The sequence below is a fragment of the Mya arenaria genome, chromosome 17, assembly GCF_026914265.1.
Source record: "Mya arenaria isolate MELC-2E11 chromosome 17, ASM2691426v1".
In the NCBI taxonomy this organism is placed as follows: Eukaryota; Metazoa; Mollusca; class Bivalvia; order Myida; family Myidae; genus Mya; species Mya arenaria.
The window spans coordinates 29,268,018-29,287,937 of NC_069138.1; the positions used below are offsets into that span (position 1 = coordinate 29,268,018).

General features: G+C 34.0%; 2 protein-coding genes across 2 annotated transcripts; one reads left to right on the plus strand and one right to left on the minus strand.

Moving 5' to 3' along the window:
- The first annotated feature begins 1,114 nt into the window (after nucleotides 1-1,114).
- LOC128223349 (probable methyltransferase-like protein 24) lies at nucleotides 1,115-7,376 on the plus strand. The gene is made up of 5 exons (XM_052932628.1): nucleotides 1,115-1,159; nucleotides 3,452-3,573; nucleotides 4,814-4,888; nucleotides 6,563-6,701; nucleotides 7,056-7,376. The coding sequence occupies exons 1-5, from the start codon at nucleotides 1,115-1,117 to the stop codon at nucleotides 7,374-7,376; spliced, it is 702 nt and encodes a 233-aa protein (XP_052788588.1).
- A 5,649-nt stretch (nucleotides 7,377-13,025) lies between these two features.
- LOC128223351 (probable methyltransferase-like protein 24) lies at nucleotides 13,026-19,478 on the minus strand. Its single transcript, XM_052932629.1, has 5 exons — nucleotides 19,357-19,478; nucleotides 17,227-17,355; nucleotides 15,417-15,491; nucleotides 13,709-13,847; nucleotides 13,026-13,346 (listed from the first exon to the last, which is right to left on the minus strand). Exons 1-5 carry the CDS (start codon nucleotides 19,476-19,478, stop codon nucleotides 13,026-13,028), a joined length of 786 nt encoding a protein of 261 aa, XP_052788589.1.
- Nucleotides 19,479-19,920: the final 442 nt, after the last annotated feature.

Sequence of the window (19,920 nt, forward strand, 5' to 3'; positions counted from 1 at the left end):
TTTCTTCATAAGAACCAATGTTTTCGACAACAATTCATCTTTTTGGGAATATTAAAACAATATTATTAATTGCAGTAAATCTTATATGGGTGTAAGAGTGCATCCTTAAACACATGCATTTTGGGCATAAAAGTGACGGCTATTTGAATAGAAAGATGGTGATTTAAAATTATTCGCTATTTCGTAAAAAAGGTGAAAAAAATGAGCAAGGCAAAATTCAACAAAACATGAATCAAATATCCCATACCTAAATATAGTACATGTTTAAGTGTACTTAGACAGCGTATACACCGAGCTTGTTATAACATTGCGAGACATACACAGATATTTGTTATAATTATTAGATATATATGGTATACAAAAACATGTGACTATGTCTAAAACACCCTTCTAATGTTTTATTGTTTACACCTGTCATCGCCCATAATCTTCTTACACGTAAATAAATGCGATTTAGTTTTCAGAAAGCATATAGTATATGACAGCAAATACACGAATTACATTTACGATTTAGTTTAACATTTTCAATTGAGCCTCGCGTATGAAAAGGATACACAATGCCTAGTGAACATGAAAGTTGTGCGCTTCAAACAATAAATCGATAATAATGCAATTGCATTCGCGATAAACTTTAAGATTAAGGTAGGGATATTTGTATAACTTTCGGCTGTATCATGTGTGTATATAAAAAAGATACACTATCATGTAAAATATATATATTTTTAAAAGTCATATACTTAATTAAATGCACACTTATCCTTAAAATGTTCTGTTAAAATGTTTTAAATAAATTTTATATGTTCCGTTCTTTTAAAATTGTTTTAAAAGAAATACTAGATGTTTTAATACAAATGCATCATTCACTTAATGAACCGCTTATTAGATTATACAAAAGTCACATAATTAGTTGAATGCACACTTATCCTAAAACAAGTTTTATTATTATTATATTTTAAATAACTATTAGATGTTTTGTTTATTTTAATTGTTTTAAAAGATATTCTAGATGTTTTCAATACAAAAATATCATTCATTTAATGAAATGCTGACCAAAAAAAAATCGTATTAAGAAGAGATATTGTAAGGGTCCCTTTCTCTCATATCAATAGTCGAGATGATTGGTATCGTGAATATCGTGCAACCACGGGAAAAGCCAAGTGTGCGGGATATATCAAACAACTATTATTATTTCCTTTGATTTGTCGGCTGGAAGAAGTTGTGGTCTAATTTACGTTTGGTCGAAACGTTATATATTGGTGGAGTTTAGTAAATATGAAGCCACTGAGAATTGCAATAGTTGTTCTATTAGTCATTTCTGTACAATTTCTATCATTGGAATATTTTCAGACTTTAACATTACTTCATTTTGGAAATGACGTAAGTTGAAATATCATTTTATCTAGATGATTTGTAAAGCAGTTATAATGTACGTGGTGTTGTATCAATATGTCAAGCTTCTTCTGGTACACAAAGGCAGTATTGTGTATGTTTATGCTCGAATTCGAAGAATGGGAGAGATACTGCATTGCACATGTCGGTCGGTAGGTAGGTAGGTAGGTCGGTCGGTAGGTCGGTAGTATAAAGCTTTTTCGAGTGGTAACTCGACAATGCAAGGACTAATTGTCCTTTAACTTGACTTGGAAGTTGGGCGTGACAATAAGATAACCCTAGTGTTTTGAGGTCATCGGCTCAGAGGTCAAGGTTATTGTGACCTTGAGTGCAAAATGCTTGTCCGAGTGATAACTCAAGAATGCCTCGACATACGGTTCTGAAACTTAATTTGGAAGCTAGGCCTGACCAGTCGATGAATCCTAGTATTTTGAGGCCATCAGGTTTAAGGTCAAGGTCACAATGACCTTATATTGTGAAATAGTAATCCGAGTGATTAGTCGCCAATGCCTAAATCCATGGGCCTCCACTTGACAAGAAGATTGGCCTGACCAGTAGATGACTCCTCAAGATTTCGAGGTCATTATATTAATGGTCAAGGTCACAGTGACTTTAAATGTGAAAAGCTTACCTAAATGATAACATGACATTATCTGCACTCATGGCCCTCAATTTGACTTAAAGGTTGGGCGTCATAAGTAGATGACCTCTTATAGTGACCAGGTCAAAGGTCACAGTGATCTTGAATGCGAAATGTTTGTCCGAGTGATAACTTACAATGCTTGCACAGATGGCCCTCAAACTTGACATGACTTGTTTTTTTGTTAGTTTTTGTCAAGTTGTTCAGCTTACAATCGTGGTTACCCCTATTATTAACCATGATATTAATAGCACGCAAAATCAATAGACAGCAAAGCTGCTTGTGTCACTATATTTCATGCCTTTTCGTTTGTTAACAGATTTCCCCGGTCACAAGAGCACCAGAGGACTTCGTTATCCCCGATATTACGGAGCTAAAGAATATGCCAGAGCAACGTTTGATGCAAATTTACTTGAAGTATGATCATTTTTAGCTCGACTATTCGAAGAATAAGGAGAGCTATACTACTAACAATTAAAAATTCAGGTTTGGTTTTGCATGTAAGCACACATAGGTTTATATCTCAGCAAATACTTGACATATTGCATTGAGACTTTATACAATGGTACTCAACCATCTAATCTACTTCAATAACCAATTCAAATAATGGCCCCCTTTTTATTCAGTTTTGCATGTTACCACTTTTAGGTCAATACCTCAGCGAATACATCATGTATTGCATTGAAACTTTACTCACAGGCTCCCAACTATTTAACCCTCTTATTTAATCAAGTAAGATAACTATCTTTCATATTATATAATTTTTGCCCCTTTATCATGCGACTTAGAAATTCTGGTTAAGGTCTTGCATGTTAGCACACATAGGATAATATCTCAGCAACTACTTGATGTATTGTATTGAGACTTTATACAATAGTATTCAACTACCCAACCTACTTGAATAACCAATTAAGTTAACTGTATTCTGCAAATGTTTGCCCTTTATTATAAGACTTGGAAAATCTGGTTAAAATTTTGCTTGTAACCACATGTATGTTAACATCTCAGCCAATCATGTAGTGCATTGAAATCTAATCTTAGTGATCGATGCATGTTTCGCCAAAACTTTTCAATCCTTACATTGAAAAGCGGCGGAATAGTCGAGCGCGCTGTCTCTGTGACAGCTCTTGTTTTTGTATTTGATGGTATTAATAAAAAGGTGGGAGTGGTTTGGTGGTATACGTTTCCGACCGCACACACACAATAGAGCGTTCGAGCTTCCTATATCAGACACCAGTACTGGTTTCTAACAAGGAAAGTTACTATATTGAATATATTTCAAATCAGCTTACAGCAGCCAAACTTCATAAGAATGAAACTATACAAAATAAAGTATCATTATCGAATGTAAGCCATGAACATTATATGCAAATAATACTTGAAGACATTCGATGAAACAATACATATAACATTGTTTTTCAGGTACATCAACAAGTGTTGTGTAAAAATGTGATTCGGGTCGGAAGTCTGTCGGAAGGAGGAAAGGAAATCTGCATTGATGAACAATACAAACCAAAGCCTCCATGTCTAGTGTATTCGTTTGGGTGGGTACAATAATTATCTCATACCCACTAACGTCCTGAGTTAGGCAAATCGTATTGTAAAATACTAATACAAAGGTCTTGAGGTGAAAATGTGCAAGTTACAAATCGCAGATAACTCACCTTCTTTACACATCTTTTATAAAACAGATTGAAATAAGTTAGTCCAAGTAACATTTAATCTTTCGCAATTCCTAATACTCCGGTAGAAACTTTGGCTCAAGAAGTTTGTGAATATTGGCCCAGAACTTATAAATATTTGGTGGAGAACATACGTACTACTCACTATCTGACGGGACCAAAAAAACTTTTGAAGATAGGTAGGGTTTGGACTGTTTGTATCCCAACAGAAAACATCTCTATTTCTTAAAGAACGAAACTTTTGACTTTTGAAACTAAATAAAGTGATGTAGTTATATGATTATATAGTCAGCTACTTGATTTAATTACGTTGATTTTATGTTCCCAACGGAACTTTGGAAACATTATTCCTGTCGGTGCGTACATAATTGGACACTTAATAAAACGTCATCTATACCACGGACCTTTCAACATGGATCGGAAATTGTTACCTGTGAAACGAAAGAAACAAATGATTTATCAAAATTCCTAAGCGGTGTATTGAGAAATTCAACCAGTTCTATATGTATATTAATTTAGAAAAAAAGAAATGTTTTGAATGAAAAACGTCAATGGTCAAAGATTTTTTTTGTATTTATAAGTAACCCAATGAGACTACGAAGAAATTGAAATTGAATTTCCCGGCTAAAATTGGGGAAATAAACAGAATACATTATCTACCCATAATCCTTTGCGCGCTCTCGACAAATATCGGGAAAATCCGCCAGTTAAATTATTGTTGCGAATACACTCTCGATTGAACACAATATAAATGGACATAGTAGGAAGTAACAAACACATTTTTATTGTGTCCGTGTTTACACAAATGAAAATTTGATGTAAAATTTTCTTTAAATAAATATGCAACAGAAAATAAAAACAGAATATGGCACAGTTCCTTCAACTATATATATATTTGTGTTTTTTTACAACAAACACGCATTTTTATGGTACACGATCAGTTTACGTAGACTATTTTCAATATTAAAATCAAAGTGTTTCAAACAACATTACGAAAATATGGATTAAAACCAAAGAATTAACATAATAAGTGATTATGAAAGAAAAGCACGGTAAAACGTGTCTGAAATTAAGCACTTCTCAATTATAGATTTCATTTCAGAATAAATAACAGGTTTGACTTCGATGAAGACATCAACAGACTGTTTGGGTGTGATGTATTCTGCTTTGATCCGAGGTAAACATTAAACGGACTTGACACCAGATGAAACGAGAGCAAAAAAAGGAAATTTATCAAAAAACTTACATAAAATTGATATCGTTGTGTACAACGCATTAAATCTTTCTTTCAAATTCGAAAATTACTGGGTGTGCGTAAATTCCAGTTAAATAGGATCGGTGTATTGACCGTGACGTCCACATGCTAAATATAGACACTATAAACTGGAAAATCACCATACGCTTTATTTAAACAGGGTATCCACAGCTGAGACTGCGACAAGATGTTCTTTTAATCATGTAAAATGATGTATTATCCAACTCAGTTTAGCTCGTTTGACAAATCAGGGCTCGTTTTATGGAAATAATGTTTTTGCCGATTTTGGGACCACCTGGTGTCTTGCCCCTTTAAACATACTTTTTTACATTTTACATACGACTATATGCTTTGTCGGTAACGTTGGGAGGTAACGGGAAACATATGTATAAACTGTTTTGTGGAAATAATATATTTGCCGATTTTAAGACCACCTTGTGTCTAGCCGCTTAAAACAGCTTTTTTACATTTTGCATTCGACTATATGCTTTGTCAGGGACATTGAGAGGTAACGGAAAATTGTATATTCCTGGCTGTGGTTAGCATAATGTCTAATGATAACATTAAAATGACACTCGTATTCAAAATCAATACGTCCACATGTATAACAAAGATCAATTTTGACTGATAAATCTTTAACTTCTTGCTAAAAAATGCTTTTATGGAAAATATAAATTACTGATAAGAATATTTTAACCGTGTATTTAATAGCAGAAAGCACAAAAATATTAAATGATTGGTGAATGCTAAAATATTTACTGTGGTCAACTATAATTTCATAAGGTAGAAATAACGTGTTATATAAACATTTCTTTCAAATTAAACTGGGTATCCATTATAAGAACCATTGTTTTCGACATTTATTAATCCATCTTTGGAATATTTAAACAATATTATTAATTGTGATAAATCTTATTTGGGAGTAAGAGTGTATCTTTAATATATTGACACCCTTGTTCAATAACTTGATAAATGCATATATAAGCAGATATTGAGTCATTGCTTTCAGATGACGATGTATTGTGTATTGTATTGGATTCTAATACCATATAAACATGTACACGAGTTCTAGCTCATGTGTATATATCTATGTAGTCTCTAGCCTCCTACATATAAATGATAAAACGCTGGCTTCGAGCGTTCACATTTTCACAGAGTATAATTGATCACTCAGAGAGTCATTTTCATAATACATTTGTGACATCTTTGATATTATATCAAAGAACATGGCTTTTGTGAGGTATGAGGCCAATAAAGATGCAGTCTTCATACTCAATCGCCTACTAACAGTGTAACTCATACCATCAATTTGGACATCATTGTTCAATTCCCTGATGACCGAGTTAGAACATCGGCGCTATTAAGTCATTATTGCCTCTGATTCAATTATCCCTTTGCATTCAATGGAGTTTATGAACTATAAAACAATATAAACATACGTCAATGTCTAGCTGCAGGGGTGTGTAGGTGATTATTGTTGTTGTTGGTGGTGGGTTTTTTTTATGTTGTTTTTTTTTTGGGGGGGGGGCGAGGGGAGAATGCGGGCATAAGCTCGAAATGTATCTATCATTTTATGTTTACATAACACTTTTTCAGTATGAAAAGGAAGAGCTTTCGGAAGGCAGACCAAATCTGGTTCTACAACTGGGGACTAGGTGGAGAAAATACACGCAATGAGTTAGGGTGGCAGATAAAAACAGTGGATGTAATTAGAAAGGAGCTGAATCATACAAATGTAAATAACTAAGTATCATACACTTTCAACTGTTATGATATACACCTCAAATACACATATTGAAGTTATTATAAAATCATTACTACCATGGGGCAATCGGAACACCTCGGCCATTTCCCCATAGAAAACAAAATGGAATGATTCCCGTTATTTCATGAATAATTAAGATTCCTAAGAGTTAAGTCCTAAAATTTAAATGCTGAATTGAAAATAGTATACGATTTAATTGCAGCATAGTTCAATGAAAACAATTCTGACTTTGCAACAACCAAATGCATACATAGTTGTTTCTGATGGAACCTTTCAAACGTAAAAGAAATTTGTTCAAGTAAACACTGGATCTTGTTGTTTCAGAGGCCTATCGACATATTAAAGATTGACATAGAAGGGGATGAGTGGTACAGTATTCCACAGATGATCTCATCCGGGGCTCTTGATGACGTCAAACAGATTTCCATGGAAACACACTTTATTTCCAAAAGGCGAGGAGGACAGTTATGGGGCAGCCATCCCATACCTCCAGCTGACGAGTTATATACTTTAAGACTTTTGTATGATAAGGGATTTCGAATTTGCATGAGGGAAAGAAATTTGTATAGCAAGATGACGTGGCCAGGCTTTAATAATAGCATTACAAATGTCAATGAATTATCTTTAATCAAATCCATGAAATAAATGTTTTAGTGCCTTAATAAATGCCACTGTTTTGAATACATTGTGTCATTGTTATCCGTTTATCCTTAGTTTGTTTTTGTTTTCGTATAACAGTATTGATGTATATTTAGTTTCAATGTTCTCTTTACATCCACACATCAATATGAAAGTATATGACGTATATACTCATACTTTTTACAGTTATTTTAGGATTTCGATTTTGTTTTCATTGGCTCATTGATATATCTGCCTTGGGAGCGGGAGGTTTACCTTATTTTGAAATATTGCTTCAAAATAGCAATAAAGAAAGTGCACTCTTGAGCAATGTAAACAACGGCATTCAAGTAAACATGCGCCATCTTGAATATTACAAATCATTCAAGTAAAAGTTCATCTTGAATATTGCAATAATGAAAGGGCACTTTGGAATGTCAAATATGCTGTCTTTACCTCGTCAATACTCCGCGCTTAAAAAAACTGAACGCTCTCTACCAAGTACGCGCTATCTCGATTACCTGCCAAAAGCAATGACCAAACAGGAGCGCTTCTCCATATTGGAACAATCAGTGTATATTTTCATTTTTCTTTCTCAATTTTTTGAATACATTTGCATATAAATGCGGAAGGCAGAACAAGCCAATTAATAGTATGCGTCCAATTCTGTGCAAAATCATCTATACCGGAAGTACTAGGACACCAGTACCTAGACTTAAACTCATTCGGAACTCCTCGGCCATTTTTATCGAAAACAACCTCGGATGTATGCCGGTACATCAGTAGAATTAGTTCGTAAAAAATTGAAATATATCATTAATTAAATTAAGAGTTTTAGCTTGTGTTTGTATATTATTATTTAAGTTTAAATTGATTGCCAGTGAAGTTTATTATTGCAAACATAATTAAGATTCCTAAGAGTTGAGCCATAAAGTTTAACTGCTAAATAAAATTCCTACGCGATCTACTTGCAGCTGACTTAAACGTACCAATTTTTGAGTATGTAAACCGTCCAAATACATCCGAGGTTGTTTTCGATAAAAAAACGGCCGAGGAGTTCCGAATGGACTTTAACCATAAACACTTTGCATTATAGTATTTGGCAAATCTATCACAAGTGTGTGGCCCCCACAGTTCGTCCAGCGATCGGAAAATCCGATTACAAATAGACCAGTTGTCACGATCACCATTTCTGCTTAATATATCTGCTTGAACATTGTCAAAACGTGGAACCCATTTGGTTTCAAGATCAATAAATAATTGCCAAGTACTACCGTACTGTCTTCGTATCCTTCAAGATAAACCACCTTAGCTTCGCAGTAAACCTGCACATCTTTGACTACGTCGTATACTGCTATACTTGCAACATTTAGATACTTTGCAGCATTTAGATATTTTAAATGTTCCTTCCAGGACAAGAGCTTATCTAGAGCATAACAGGGGTGCCTACAGCACTTTTCATTGACCAAATCTGACCAACAATTCGTGCAAATCTATGAGCAAGAATTAAAACGCCTCTAGCGACAACATGACCTATAATCTCGTTTAACAAAAACAAAGCTCTTTCGAGTCTTGCGTCCGTTACATAACTCTCACCCTTTTCCATATCCCAGCAATAACCAAGCCAAACAATTGGCTGACGAGGAGACCAATGATTTTTTGTCAGCAATCAAGAAACCAAAGTTAACCAAATCCGAGTGTATGAGCTCACTGGCAGCAAACGCTTTAACCAAATCTTGTTCACCCCCCAGACCATCTTCTAAAAACATAATTATCTTGTGATCTTTGGCTTTCCATTGCTCATAACAGTCCGCAAACATTTGGAAAAATTAGACTCAGATGTGCTTAGTCCGAGTGCCAAGACATTGTTTAGAAAGTAACGATATTTTCCTTGAAATTGCCAAGAAAACCACATATATCTGCAATGTTCTGGTAACAAATGGGTATGGTGGTAGGCCGATTTTAAATCAAACGTGAAAATAAAATCACTTTCCTTAATTATTGTTTTTGCAACTTTTTGATTTTCAAAGCAAAATTTGAATTTATGCAATTGCTGATTAATATGTCTACAGTCAAATACCAGACGAGCTTTACCGTTTTAGCCATATGCTACCGTAAGCTGGGCGCCCGTCACTTCACTAATACATTCGTTAGCTAAAGGATTGCTAATTTCATTATAAACGAAACTAACGTTGTCCCCGGCAGATTTGTTATTACCCTAAATAACGTTATCTGGAATGTCCTTGAAAGGAATCTTATATCCATTTCGGATAATATCTAAAACATGCTGATTTGCTCCTGCATCAGCCCAATGTGCGTAACAGGATTTTAATCTACCAACTGGAGTTTCAGTATCAGAACATACTGTTTTGCCGGAACTTGCCTCACTTATAGGCACGCTTTTACAAGCTGAATCAGTACTTGAACATACATTTCCGCCATTAGCGTTAAGAGAGCAAAGCAAAGTGCTACTTATCCGTCTGGTATTATCCGGCACCGCTGCCTGGGCCGCCTCGGAACAAGCTCAGTTGTGGTCGCATTGCCATCGTCTGGAAGCCCGAGCCGTTGAATACGGGGTGAAACGTTTAGATCGAACCCGATTTTGCGGTCTGCCTTAAGCTGAGATTTGTATTTTTTCTTCTCGTCGTCGGAATCTTCTGAACAATTTTCCAGCCATGTTCAGAACTGTCAACCATTTTTACCAACTTCTGGATATGTTTGGGCAAGGCCATACCTTCTACAATCTGTTCATGGGCGTTCATAACTGCCGCTTCTGGTTGGGCTGCTGTCACATCTTGTAGACTAGAACCCGTTTCCTGTAGGTTCTCAAGAACGTGATCGTTGAACTGACCCTCATTTCATTTTTTCTTAAACAAATAATTATTGATGGCTGAGAAAAAAATGATTTCGAGTATTTAAATCCCTTTATGTAGAATAACGTCGTAATTCAAAAGCCGAAAATTTAATTGTCAATGCTCGTCAAAAGCACGTTTTCAGAAGCCAAGCCGATAATAATGGACGAATTTGATGTGCACTGTTAGAAAGTCGTCCGGTAGAATGAACAATAGACAATATCATACCTTCACGAAATCCTCCTGCATAAAACTAACCATTATAATACTGTACTGTATAAAACAATATTTCCTTCGTTATTTTACGAAACGCTTGAAAATTCAGTTCTTTATTTTTCAAAACCTGTTTGTCGTTTTTTTCATGCAAGTGAAAATATTACTTATTCGTTTAAAAGCGCATTTAACCACAATATTTGTAGGAAATATTTGTACTCCGGCTATGATTCAACATTATCTACAAGTTTGAATCTAAAACTTGATGTTTTTGTTGTTGTTTTTCCTCAGGAATTTAAACTACGTACGTTTGTGTTTATTGTTGATTTGTAAACATAAACTCATCTCCGTTTCTATTGCGCTTGCTAAGGTTTCTGTCCATTTAATTCTGAAGTTGGGGCTTATTTTGCTTGATGTAATTAAAAGAAAAGGTTTTGATTGCTTTGATTGTACAACGTTTTTCTTTATTCCCTTTGGAATTGCCAAAAGCTTAATATATCTTAATAATAAATGACTTAAGCAACATGGCGTATTAAAAGGATTAAATTTTCACATGCGTTCATGCATACAATGTGAAATCATTATTACAAGCATCTTTTGTTCAACCTTCCCTTGTTGTTTTTGTCATGGCATGCGGGTATTTGGGCTTATTGTTACAAAAATCTACTTTTTTGGAAGCGCTTTTAATTTGTACCTTGTCAAATACCATGGACACTAAGTTAATATCCGTTTATTCCGGATGATGCATAAAGGGTTTGTGCCTTCGACCGCTTTGATTTGCTGTGAATTTCTGTATGTATTCACAAGTTCCAAATAAGCTCTGCAGGAAAAATAAACTTAAGATTTAACTCAGCTAAGAAACGCGCCAGAAATATTCGATGTTAGTTGATTTGCAGACAATATCTAATTATTCCTTTGAATAAAAGGGATCCAAGTGCCCTTTTTATTGATATATTTACCATAACGCATTATTATTTGGATATCGGTGTTTGCATTGCCAAAAATGTGTTTGAAAATCGGACTTCATTTGCTATCGATAATCGAATCGAATAGGATCAAGTATTTTGATTTACTATCGGACAATAATCGAACGTCCATAATATTATTTAGGAATACAAACGTTATACATAGTATCATCTTTATCATTTAAATGGTTTAACCTGGAATCAGTACGTGCTATAGTCATGCTTTATGCAACAGTAGGTTAATATCCATAACCTTTTTCTGTCTTTAATAACTTCACAAAAACATAACAACAAAACACATTCTTAATAATTGCATATTAATTGCAAAATGATGCACACCGCATCAAATAAGTTATCTTAGCATTGTCATGATCCATGTAAAAGCAGAATAAATATTTGTTGACTAGCCTAACATTCAATAACTTGTTATATTTTGAAGAGTTCATTTAAATATCCAAATTTCATAAAACTTTCACAAAAAAAGTAAATTTGTTAATAATAAACGATACCAAAAATGAAACTTTTACATTTTGACATTAACTCGACGTTTACCGCATAACTACGTAATTACCGGAAGTAACATTAGCGACATCGATTTCGGACAACCACTATCGATTGTCGCCGACATAGCATTGTCAGCCACGATTTATCGATTGTACTCGATAGTCAATTCATCACTACCTTTCATAATTGTAATTTTCAAGATGACGCACTTTTAATTGAATGGTTATCTTCGCATTGTATCAAAGTGTCCTTATATTATTGCAATATTCAAGATGACGGACTATTAATTGAATGTTTGTCTTCGCATTGCTAACAAAGGGCCCTTTTATGATAGTATGATTCCAAGATTACGCGTGTTTACTTTAATATCAGTGTTTGCATTGGTAATAAAACCCCTTGTACTATTGTAATATTTAAGAAGAAGCATGTTTAGTTGCATGTCGGTGTTTGCATTTCAAACAAAGTTTCCTAGTATTATTGGTACATTCAAGAATACGCGAGTTTATTTAAATGTTAGAGTTCGCATTGGTTACAACGTGCCTTTTTATTTTTGTATTTTTAAAGATGACGCATGTTTGTTTGAATGGCGGTGTTAAAATTGCTAACAAAGAACCATTTAATTGATGTTATCTTCAAGATGACGAATGTTTACTTGAGTGTTGATTTCTGCATTGCTTACAAAGTGCGTGTTTATATTGTAATCAATCTTGAAGATGGCGCATGATTACTTGAATGTCGGTTTTTGCATTGCTTACAAAGTGCCTTTTTATATTGTGATATTCAAGATGACCCATGATTACTTGAAAGTAGGTGTTTGCATTGCTAACGAGGTGCCCTTTGATTTTTGTAAGTTTGAAGCAATAATTCAAAAATAAGGAAAACCCCTCCCTCTCCCGAGACGGATACATCAATGAACAAATTAACACAATTTGAAATATTGAAGTAGCCCTAGACGTATGATTCAATTCTGCACATGTTTACTTTCAGGCGAACTTGAAGAGCAAATGGAAACGAAATATACAACAAAACTACGAAGATGTAAAACGAAGGATTAACGTAACAATTACAATTAAATATAATGTATAAAAACAGAGAGGATATAGAGAAGCATACACCGAAAAGACAGGGATCTTCTAAATCATTTATTTCATGGATTTGATCAAAGATATTTCATTGACAATTGTAATGCTATTATTAAAACCTGGCCACCTCATTTTACTATGCAAATTTCGTTCTCTCATGAAAATTCGGAATCCCTTATCGTATAATAGTCTTAAACAATATAACTGGTCAGCTGCAGGTATAGGATGGCTGCCCCATAACTGTCCTCCTGGCTTTACGGTATTGTAGTGTGTTTCAATAGAGATCTGTTTGACGTCATAAAGGGCCCCGGATGAGACCATCTGTTGAATACTGTACCACTCATCCCCTTCTATGTCAATCTTTAATATGTCGATAGGCCTCTGAAACAACAATATCCAGTGCTTCCTTCAACGAACTATTATAACATTTGAAAGTTTCCATCAAAAAAACTATGGATGTTTATGGGCGGTTTGCAATGTCAGAATTATTCAACTTAAATACGCTGCAAGTAAATCGCGTAGTTATTTCAATTTAACACTTTAACCTAGGGACTTAACTGTTATGAATCTTAATCATTTCTGCAATTATAACATCAATGGGAATCAATTTGTTGTTTTTTCTATGTAAAATGGCCCAGATTTTCAAAAAGCCCCTTAAAGTATCATTAATATAAATTAAGTTTGTGTATTGGTGGTGTATGTCATAGTACTTGAAAGTGTATGATACTTAGACTGTTATTTACATTTGTATGATTTAGCTCCTTTCTAATTGCATCCACTGTTTTAATCTGCCAGCCTCTCTTGTTGCGTGTATTTTCTCCACCTAGTCCCCAGTTGTAGAACCAGATATGGTCTGCCTTCCGAAAGCTCTCCTTTTTCATACTGAAAAAAATGTGTAATTATAGAATGTTAAATACATTTAGAAATCTCTTCTTTAGCCTACTTGCATAGCTTACGTCCGCATCCTCCCCCCCCCACCAAAAAATTATAAAACACACACACACACACACCTGCAGCTTTTTGACGTATGTTTATAATGTTTTATTAGTTCATAATCACCAAATATAAAGGCAATGGGATAATTGGATCAGAGGCCAAAATAACGTAATTGCTCCAGTGTTCAAACGGTCATCAGGGATATGAACACTCTTTTATTAAAGGCACGTTTTTTTCTTCTTTAAAGGGAACATATAAAAATATTAAAGCATACAAAAGAACCATGTGATATTTTTTTAAAATATGTTATTTTTAATAATAATGATATTTCCCATAATTTCAACTTGAGCTAATTATAACTTATAACTGATATTGCCATTGCGGTTACCCAGCCATTAACTGATAATGATAAGACAATTAAAATGTTTTGTGGCATTGTGTGTCCCTCGTTTAGTTTCAGTTTGGCCTTGACCTTGTACCTTTAAACAGGAACCTGGTTAAACCTTAGCCTGCTGGACATGTCCCTGTGGTTTCCGCTGGGTTTTTTAAACAAGAGTACATAATTTATATACTGTTGTCCATTTTGATTGTATGAGTTGCACTGTTAGTAGGCTATTGTGTATGAAAAATACATCTTTATTAGACTCGTACTTAGCGACAGCCGCGTTTTTTGATATAATTGATATGAATATAACACAAATGTATCATGAAATTGACTCTCCTAGTAATAAATTATACACTCTGATAATGTCAACCTTCGAAGCCAATGTACCGTCATTTATATGGAGAAGGATAGAAATTACATAGTTTTATACACATGAGGTCGAACTCGTGTGTATGTAAATATGGTATTGGATTCAGTACAGTGCACAATGCATCGTCATCTTATAGCAATGACTCAATATCTGCTTGTATATGCATTTATTTAGTTATTGCACTAGTGTGTCGATATTTTAATGTAATTATTAGACAAAATGTTAACCTCTCAACGTCTTTGATAAAGCATATAGTCGTATGCAAAATGTAAAAAGTCTGTTTGAAGGGGCAAGACACAAAATGGTTCTAAAAATCGGCTAATCAATATTTTTCCACAAAACAAGCCCAGAATTGTCAAAACGAGCTAGAATGAGTTCAATAATACATCATTTTACATGGCGAAAAGAATATTTTGTCGCAGTCTCAGATGTCTACACTCCGTTTAAATATAGCGCATACTGATATTCCAGTTTAAAGTGTGTATATGTATTTCGCATGTGAACGTCACGTGATTAGTATAGGTAAATACACCGACGCTATTTTTACATTAACTGGAATTTACGTGGTAAACACACTTAGTAAATTTTGAGTTTAAAAATTACACCACACCAGCGACAGATAAATATGTCGTAAGCGATGTAATGCATCAGTATGAAAGATATTTAATGTGTCATACATAACGATATCAATTTTATGTAAGTTTTTGACATTTTTTTCTTGCACTCGTATCAACTGGTGTCTAGTAACTTAAAAGCTTACCTCGGATCAAAGCAGAATACATCACACTCAAATAGTCTGTTGATGTCTTCATCGAAGTCAAACTGGTTGTTTATTCTGGAAAGAAATGCATAATAGAGAAGATTATGATTCCAGACACGTTTTAAAGGAGCTGGCTCACGTATGATAAAATAGCGAAAAAAAAAAGAAAAATGTTGAAAACTGTCATAAACTTGGCATCGATGTGTACAATGCATTGAAACTTACTAACTGAAGTACCACATAGTTTACAATTTATTTAAGTTTAGCAGTTATTTCGTAATTTTCCATTAAAAAAGATTACTGGGTATGTCTACCAGGTAGAATTCATTCCTTATGCGTGTGGCTAGTCGGTGTTATCACGTGATATTACCGAGGTATAGCTTAATTATGTCACCCGATTATAATAAGCCTTTGTAGCTCAGTGAGTAAGACGCTGGACTTCAATTTTGGCGACGCGGGTTCGAACCCATTCTCAGACACAATTACTTTTTTACATTTTGGTACTTTTTTACAATTATGATATCAATGCGTAACACATTCTATCATTCTATTAGATAATTGTCCTGATATTCGTTAGAGTCAATCTGTGACACAGTCCCGTTAAAGTGTATGTTGTCATTATCACATGTTATGTTGATTGTTTTGAAGCATGATATACCTAACAAGTAATCGTTGGTTCTTACCTATATTTTCTTTATGATGTTTTAACACATTGAACTAAAAGATTGAAACAAAATATCCTATGTAAACTCATCAAATACCATAAAAATGCGTGTTAGTACGACATGTACAGCATCCTAGTTCATTTTTGCATTTGTTCGTAAAATTAACGTGCAAAATGTTGCAACCTGAAATTTATCAAATTTACATTCCCGGAATAAAGAATTGTCATGTTTTGTTTTGTTAAAAGGTTGCAATTCTATTTAAAGAAAACACGGAAAAATAAGCAATGAATTTGTAACTTTCTACTATGTCTATATAGGTTGTGTTGAACGCACACAAGAAGCGGGATTTCAACAAAGAACGTATCCGAGCTTATAGTCTAACTGTCGGATTTCCGTATTTTTGTCCAGATCGTGCAAAGGATTATGGATATTTAAATTCTGTTCATTTCCCCAATTTCAGCCGTTACTCTACGGAGTCTTATTGGTTTAATGATAAATACCAAATTATTTGACCAATGACCTTTTCCATTCAAACGTTTCCTTATTCTTAATTGATATAAATATGGGAATTTCTCAAAATTTAATGAACGCCGAATAGGATAGGTTTTGAAAAATTATTTATTCCTACCGTTCCTCAGATGGCAGTTTTCCAATCCACGGTTTAAATGTCCGTGTATAGATATTTTATAAAGTGTCCGATTATTTTAACACCGACCAGAATAGGGCATTTCCCAAGTTACGTTAAAAATATAAAATCAAAATAATTAAAGCAAGTATATGACTGTGGAATCATATAACTTTATAACTGTATAACAAACAGACCAAATCCTACCTATCTTCAAAAGTAAAAGTTGTTTTCGTCCCGTAAGATAGTGCATATACTTCTCCAAATATTCACAAGTTCTTGGCCAATATTCAAAAACGTCTTCAGTCCTAGTTTCTAGCTGAGTATAAGGGATTTTGGAAATTTAAATGTTACTTGAACTTATTTATTTCAATCTGTTTGATAAAAGATGTGTAAAGAAGATGAGTTATCTGCGATTTGTAACTTGCACGTTTTCGCTTCAAAACTTTTTATTATTATTTTACAATACGATTTGCCTGACTCAAGACGTTAGTGGTTATGAGCTCTCTATTGTACTCACCCAAACGAATACACTAGACATGGTGGCTTTGGTTTGTATTGTTCATCAATGCAGATTTCCTTTCCTCCGTCCTGCAGATTTCCGACCCGAATCACATCTTTACACAACACTTGTAGTCTGTTGATAAACCTGAAAAAAATGTATTGTTTAATCTCTTGTCTTCAAGTCAAATTTTGAAAAGAATGTTCATGGCTTACTTTCGATAATGGTCCTTTATGTTTTACAGTTTCATTCTGATTTATTTTGACTGCTGTAAATTCATTTGAACTACGCTAGAGTATTTTCCTGTGTAGAAACTAGTGTCTAGTTTAGGAAGCTCGAATGCTAAACATGTGTGTGTGTGGGGGGGGGGAGAGAAATGGTACCACCAAAACCACTCTCACCTTTTTGTTAACACAATATAAAGTATATACAATAGAAACAAACTACATTTAAATCAGAGTTCATCAGTTACCATGACGCGTATGATTAATGCAATTTACTGACATAGAACCCACTGCTCTGTCATTCATCAGATTTTGAAATGCATATTTGAATTGCAATCCAACACCGTGCGCATACCTGCAGAACCAAGTGCTCACCTCAAGCATCGTTTGTCTTTAAACCGTTGGTGAAAATATTTTATCCCTAATAGATGACTTATGAATACAAAAATATCACGAATTAAATAGGATAACGAGTTGGATTTCTCGACAGTTTCTATTATTTGTCCAGCTTTATACTTCATTGGCTTCAAATTGATTTCAACTCCGTTTAGCATTTCATTTTAAGCTCTAAATTATTAATAAATGTTAGGAGATGTGAGAGAGTACTTAATTATCATTAGTTTAAACCTCCAATGAACTACATGGTTTTTTTCTGATCTGTTTAAGGCTGTGGCCCCAATATTTACTAATATATATATATATATTGATGCATGTGCAATACATCCATGGTGTTTTGTATGTGTTATGTGTACGTTGTTTTAAACAGTCTGTGTTTGTTTGTTGTTGTTTTTTTATCGTCTGGATTTCACCTTGCACCTTTGAACAGGGTCATCATAAAGTGTTCGAGTACTGTTTCCTGTAGTTTCCTTTGTAGATGTGCGATTAGAAAAAAATGAAACCTGTTTTCATGTAGTTTAAAATCAAAACTTATCTGTAATATATTTTGAGAAAGAAATACGTTAATTACATTATTTATATGCATAAAGTTTCATTATCGCATGATTTACCAAACAATATTTTGAAAGTAACCTTTTCATTTTCCATTTAAAAAACGTACAGTACAATAAATATATAAACAAATGGTTGGTGACGAGATGTAGGAAGTTTATCCGAACAACAACAAAATAGCGAGATTTAGCAAAACAGACACGTCCCTTAAGAGGTGATATATTATATCGGTGCCTGTCAAGGTTTTGAATATGAATTATAACTACTTGGATTGCTTTATTGAATATGCTCCGTTAAAGGATTTATTTATAGAATGTCGGAATGTTAGTCCAAAACTTATGGCCATGATGGACATGAATAACCATGCTGACAAAAACAACAACACACAATGAATAATTGTATACTTATGTATTAAAGTTCATTGATTTCATAGTGCAAAAGTGGAATTGAACAACCAATACACATTAACCTCTAAAAGGTTATACTTTTCGTTTTTATGTTCCATATAAAGCAGGCCTTATGCATATGCCCTTTTATATAAAAGGTAACATTTAACAAGTTATGTGTTTTAATGAGTTGTAATCCTCATGGCGAGCAAAATATTCGCTATACTTCGCAAGTTGACTCAATTTTTTAAACATTCTTTTAAAAAGCTGTCCAAGCCAGTAAACAAGCATTTTGTGTTTTTGAAATATTTCAAGTACTCAAAATGAGAACGTTTTGACAATGTTTTGCCTTTTAGGTTGTTTCCTTCGTTTTAACAATTGAAATGATGTTATGTATTGTCTGAATGACGTTTTTTCGAATAGGTAGTTTTCTTTTCGCGAATTACGGTTGGTGGTTAACAAAATTAAAGGACTGTATGGCCTTATGAACTTGCTTTTTATGTTGTAACCAATCTCTTACTACTTCACAATTATAGTACATTACAAGTTCTTTTGGTTAGACGTGTAAACTAAAATAAAAATGGTCATACTTCCAGTAAATCTGCATCAAACGTTGCTCTGACATATTTCTTAGCTCCGCAATATCGGGGATAACGAAGTCCTCTGGTGCTCTTGTGACCGGGGGAATCTGTAAACCAACCAGAAAAGGCATTATAAAGTGACGCGAGCAGCTTCGCTGTAAATATTTTTTGCGTGATATTAATATCATGGTTAATAATAGTCGCTTTTGTATCACTCGGCCAAGATTTTCGCATTCAAGGCCACTGTTACCTTACTATTTAATATGATAACATCAAAATAAATAAGGGTCAGTTACTGGTCACATCCAAATTCCTTATGTCCAGTTAAACGGTCATGTGTGCAACCATCGTCAAGTGTTTTTTTTATCAACCGGACAATACTTTTGCATTCAATGCCACTGTGGTCTTTGACTTGATGACCTCAAAATGAATATGGGTCATCTACTAATCATGACAAAACTTTATTTCAAGTTTGAGAGCCATTGGTGCATGTAATGTTAAGCTATCACGCGGACAAGTTTTTCGTATTTTAAGTCGCTGTGACTTTGACCTCTGACCTTATAAATCGAAATC

Excerpts from the sequence above, each read along its gene's own strand:
- LOC128223351 (XM_052932629.1), bottom strand. The coding sequence starts at position 19,478 with ATGCCTTTTCTGGTTGGTTTACAGATTCCCCCGGTCACAAGAGCACCA. Across the intron at positions 17,356-19,356 it reads TTGATGCAGATTTACTGGAA|GTTTATCAACAGACTACAAG; the intron begins GTATGACCATTT and ends CATTTTTTTCAG. Across the intron at positions 15,492-17,226 it reads TGTCTAGTGTATTCGTTTGG|AATAAACAACCAGTTTGACT; the intron begins GTGAGTACAATA and ends ATTTCTTTCCAG.
- LOC128223349 (XM_052932628.1), top strand. The coding sequence starts at position 1,115 with ATGATTGGTATCGTGAATATCGTGCAACCACGGGAAAAGCCAAGT. Across the intron at positions 1,160-3,451 it reads AACCACGGGAAAAGCCAAGT|GTACATCAACAAGTGTTGTG; the intron begins GTGCGGGATATA and ends ATTGTTTTTCAG. Across the intron at positions 4,889-6,562 it reads GTATTCTGCTTTGATCCGAG|TATGAAAAGGAAGAGCTTTC; the intron begins GTAAACATTAAA and ends ACACTTTTTCAG.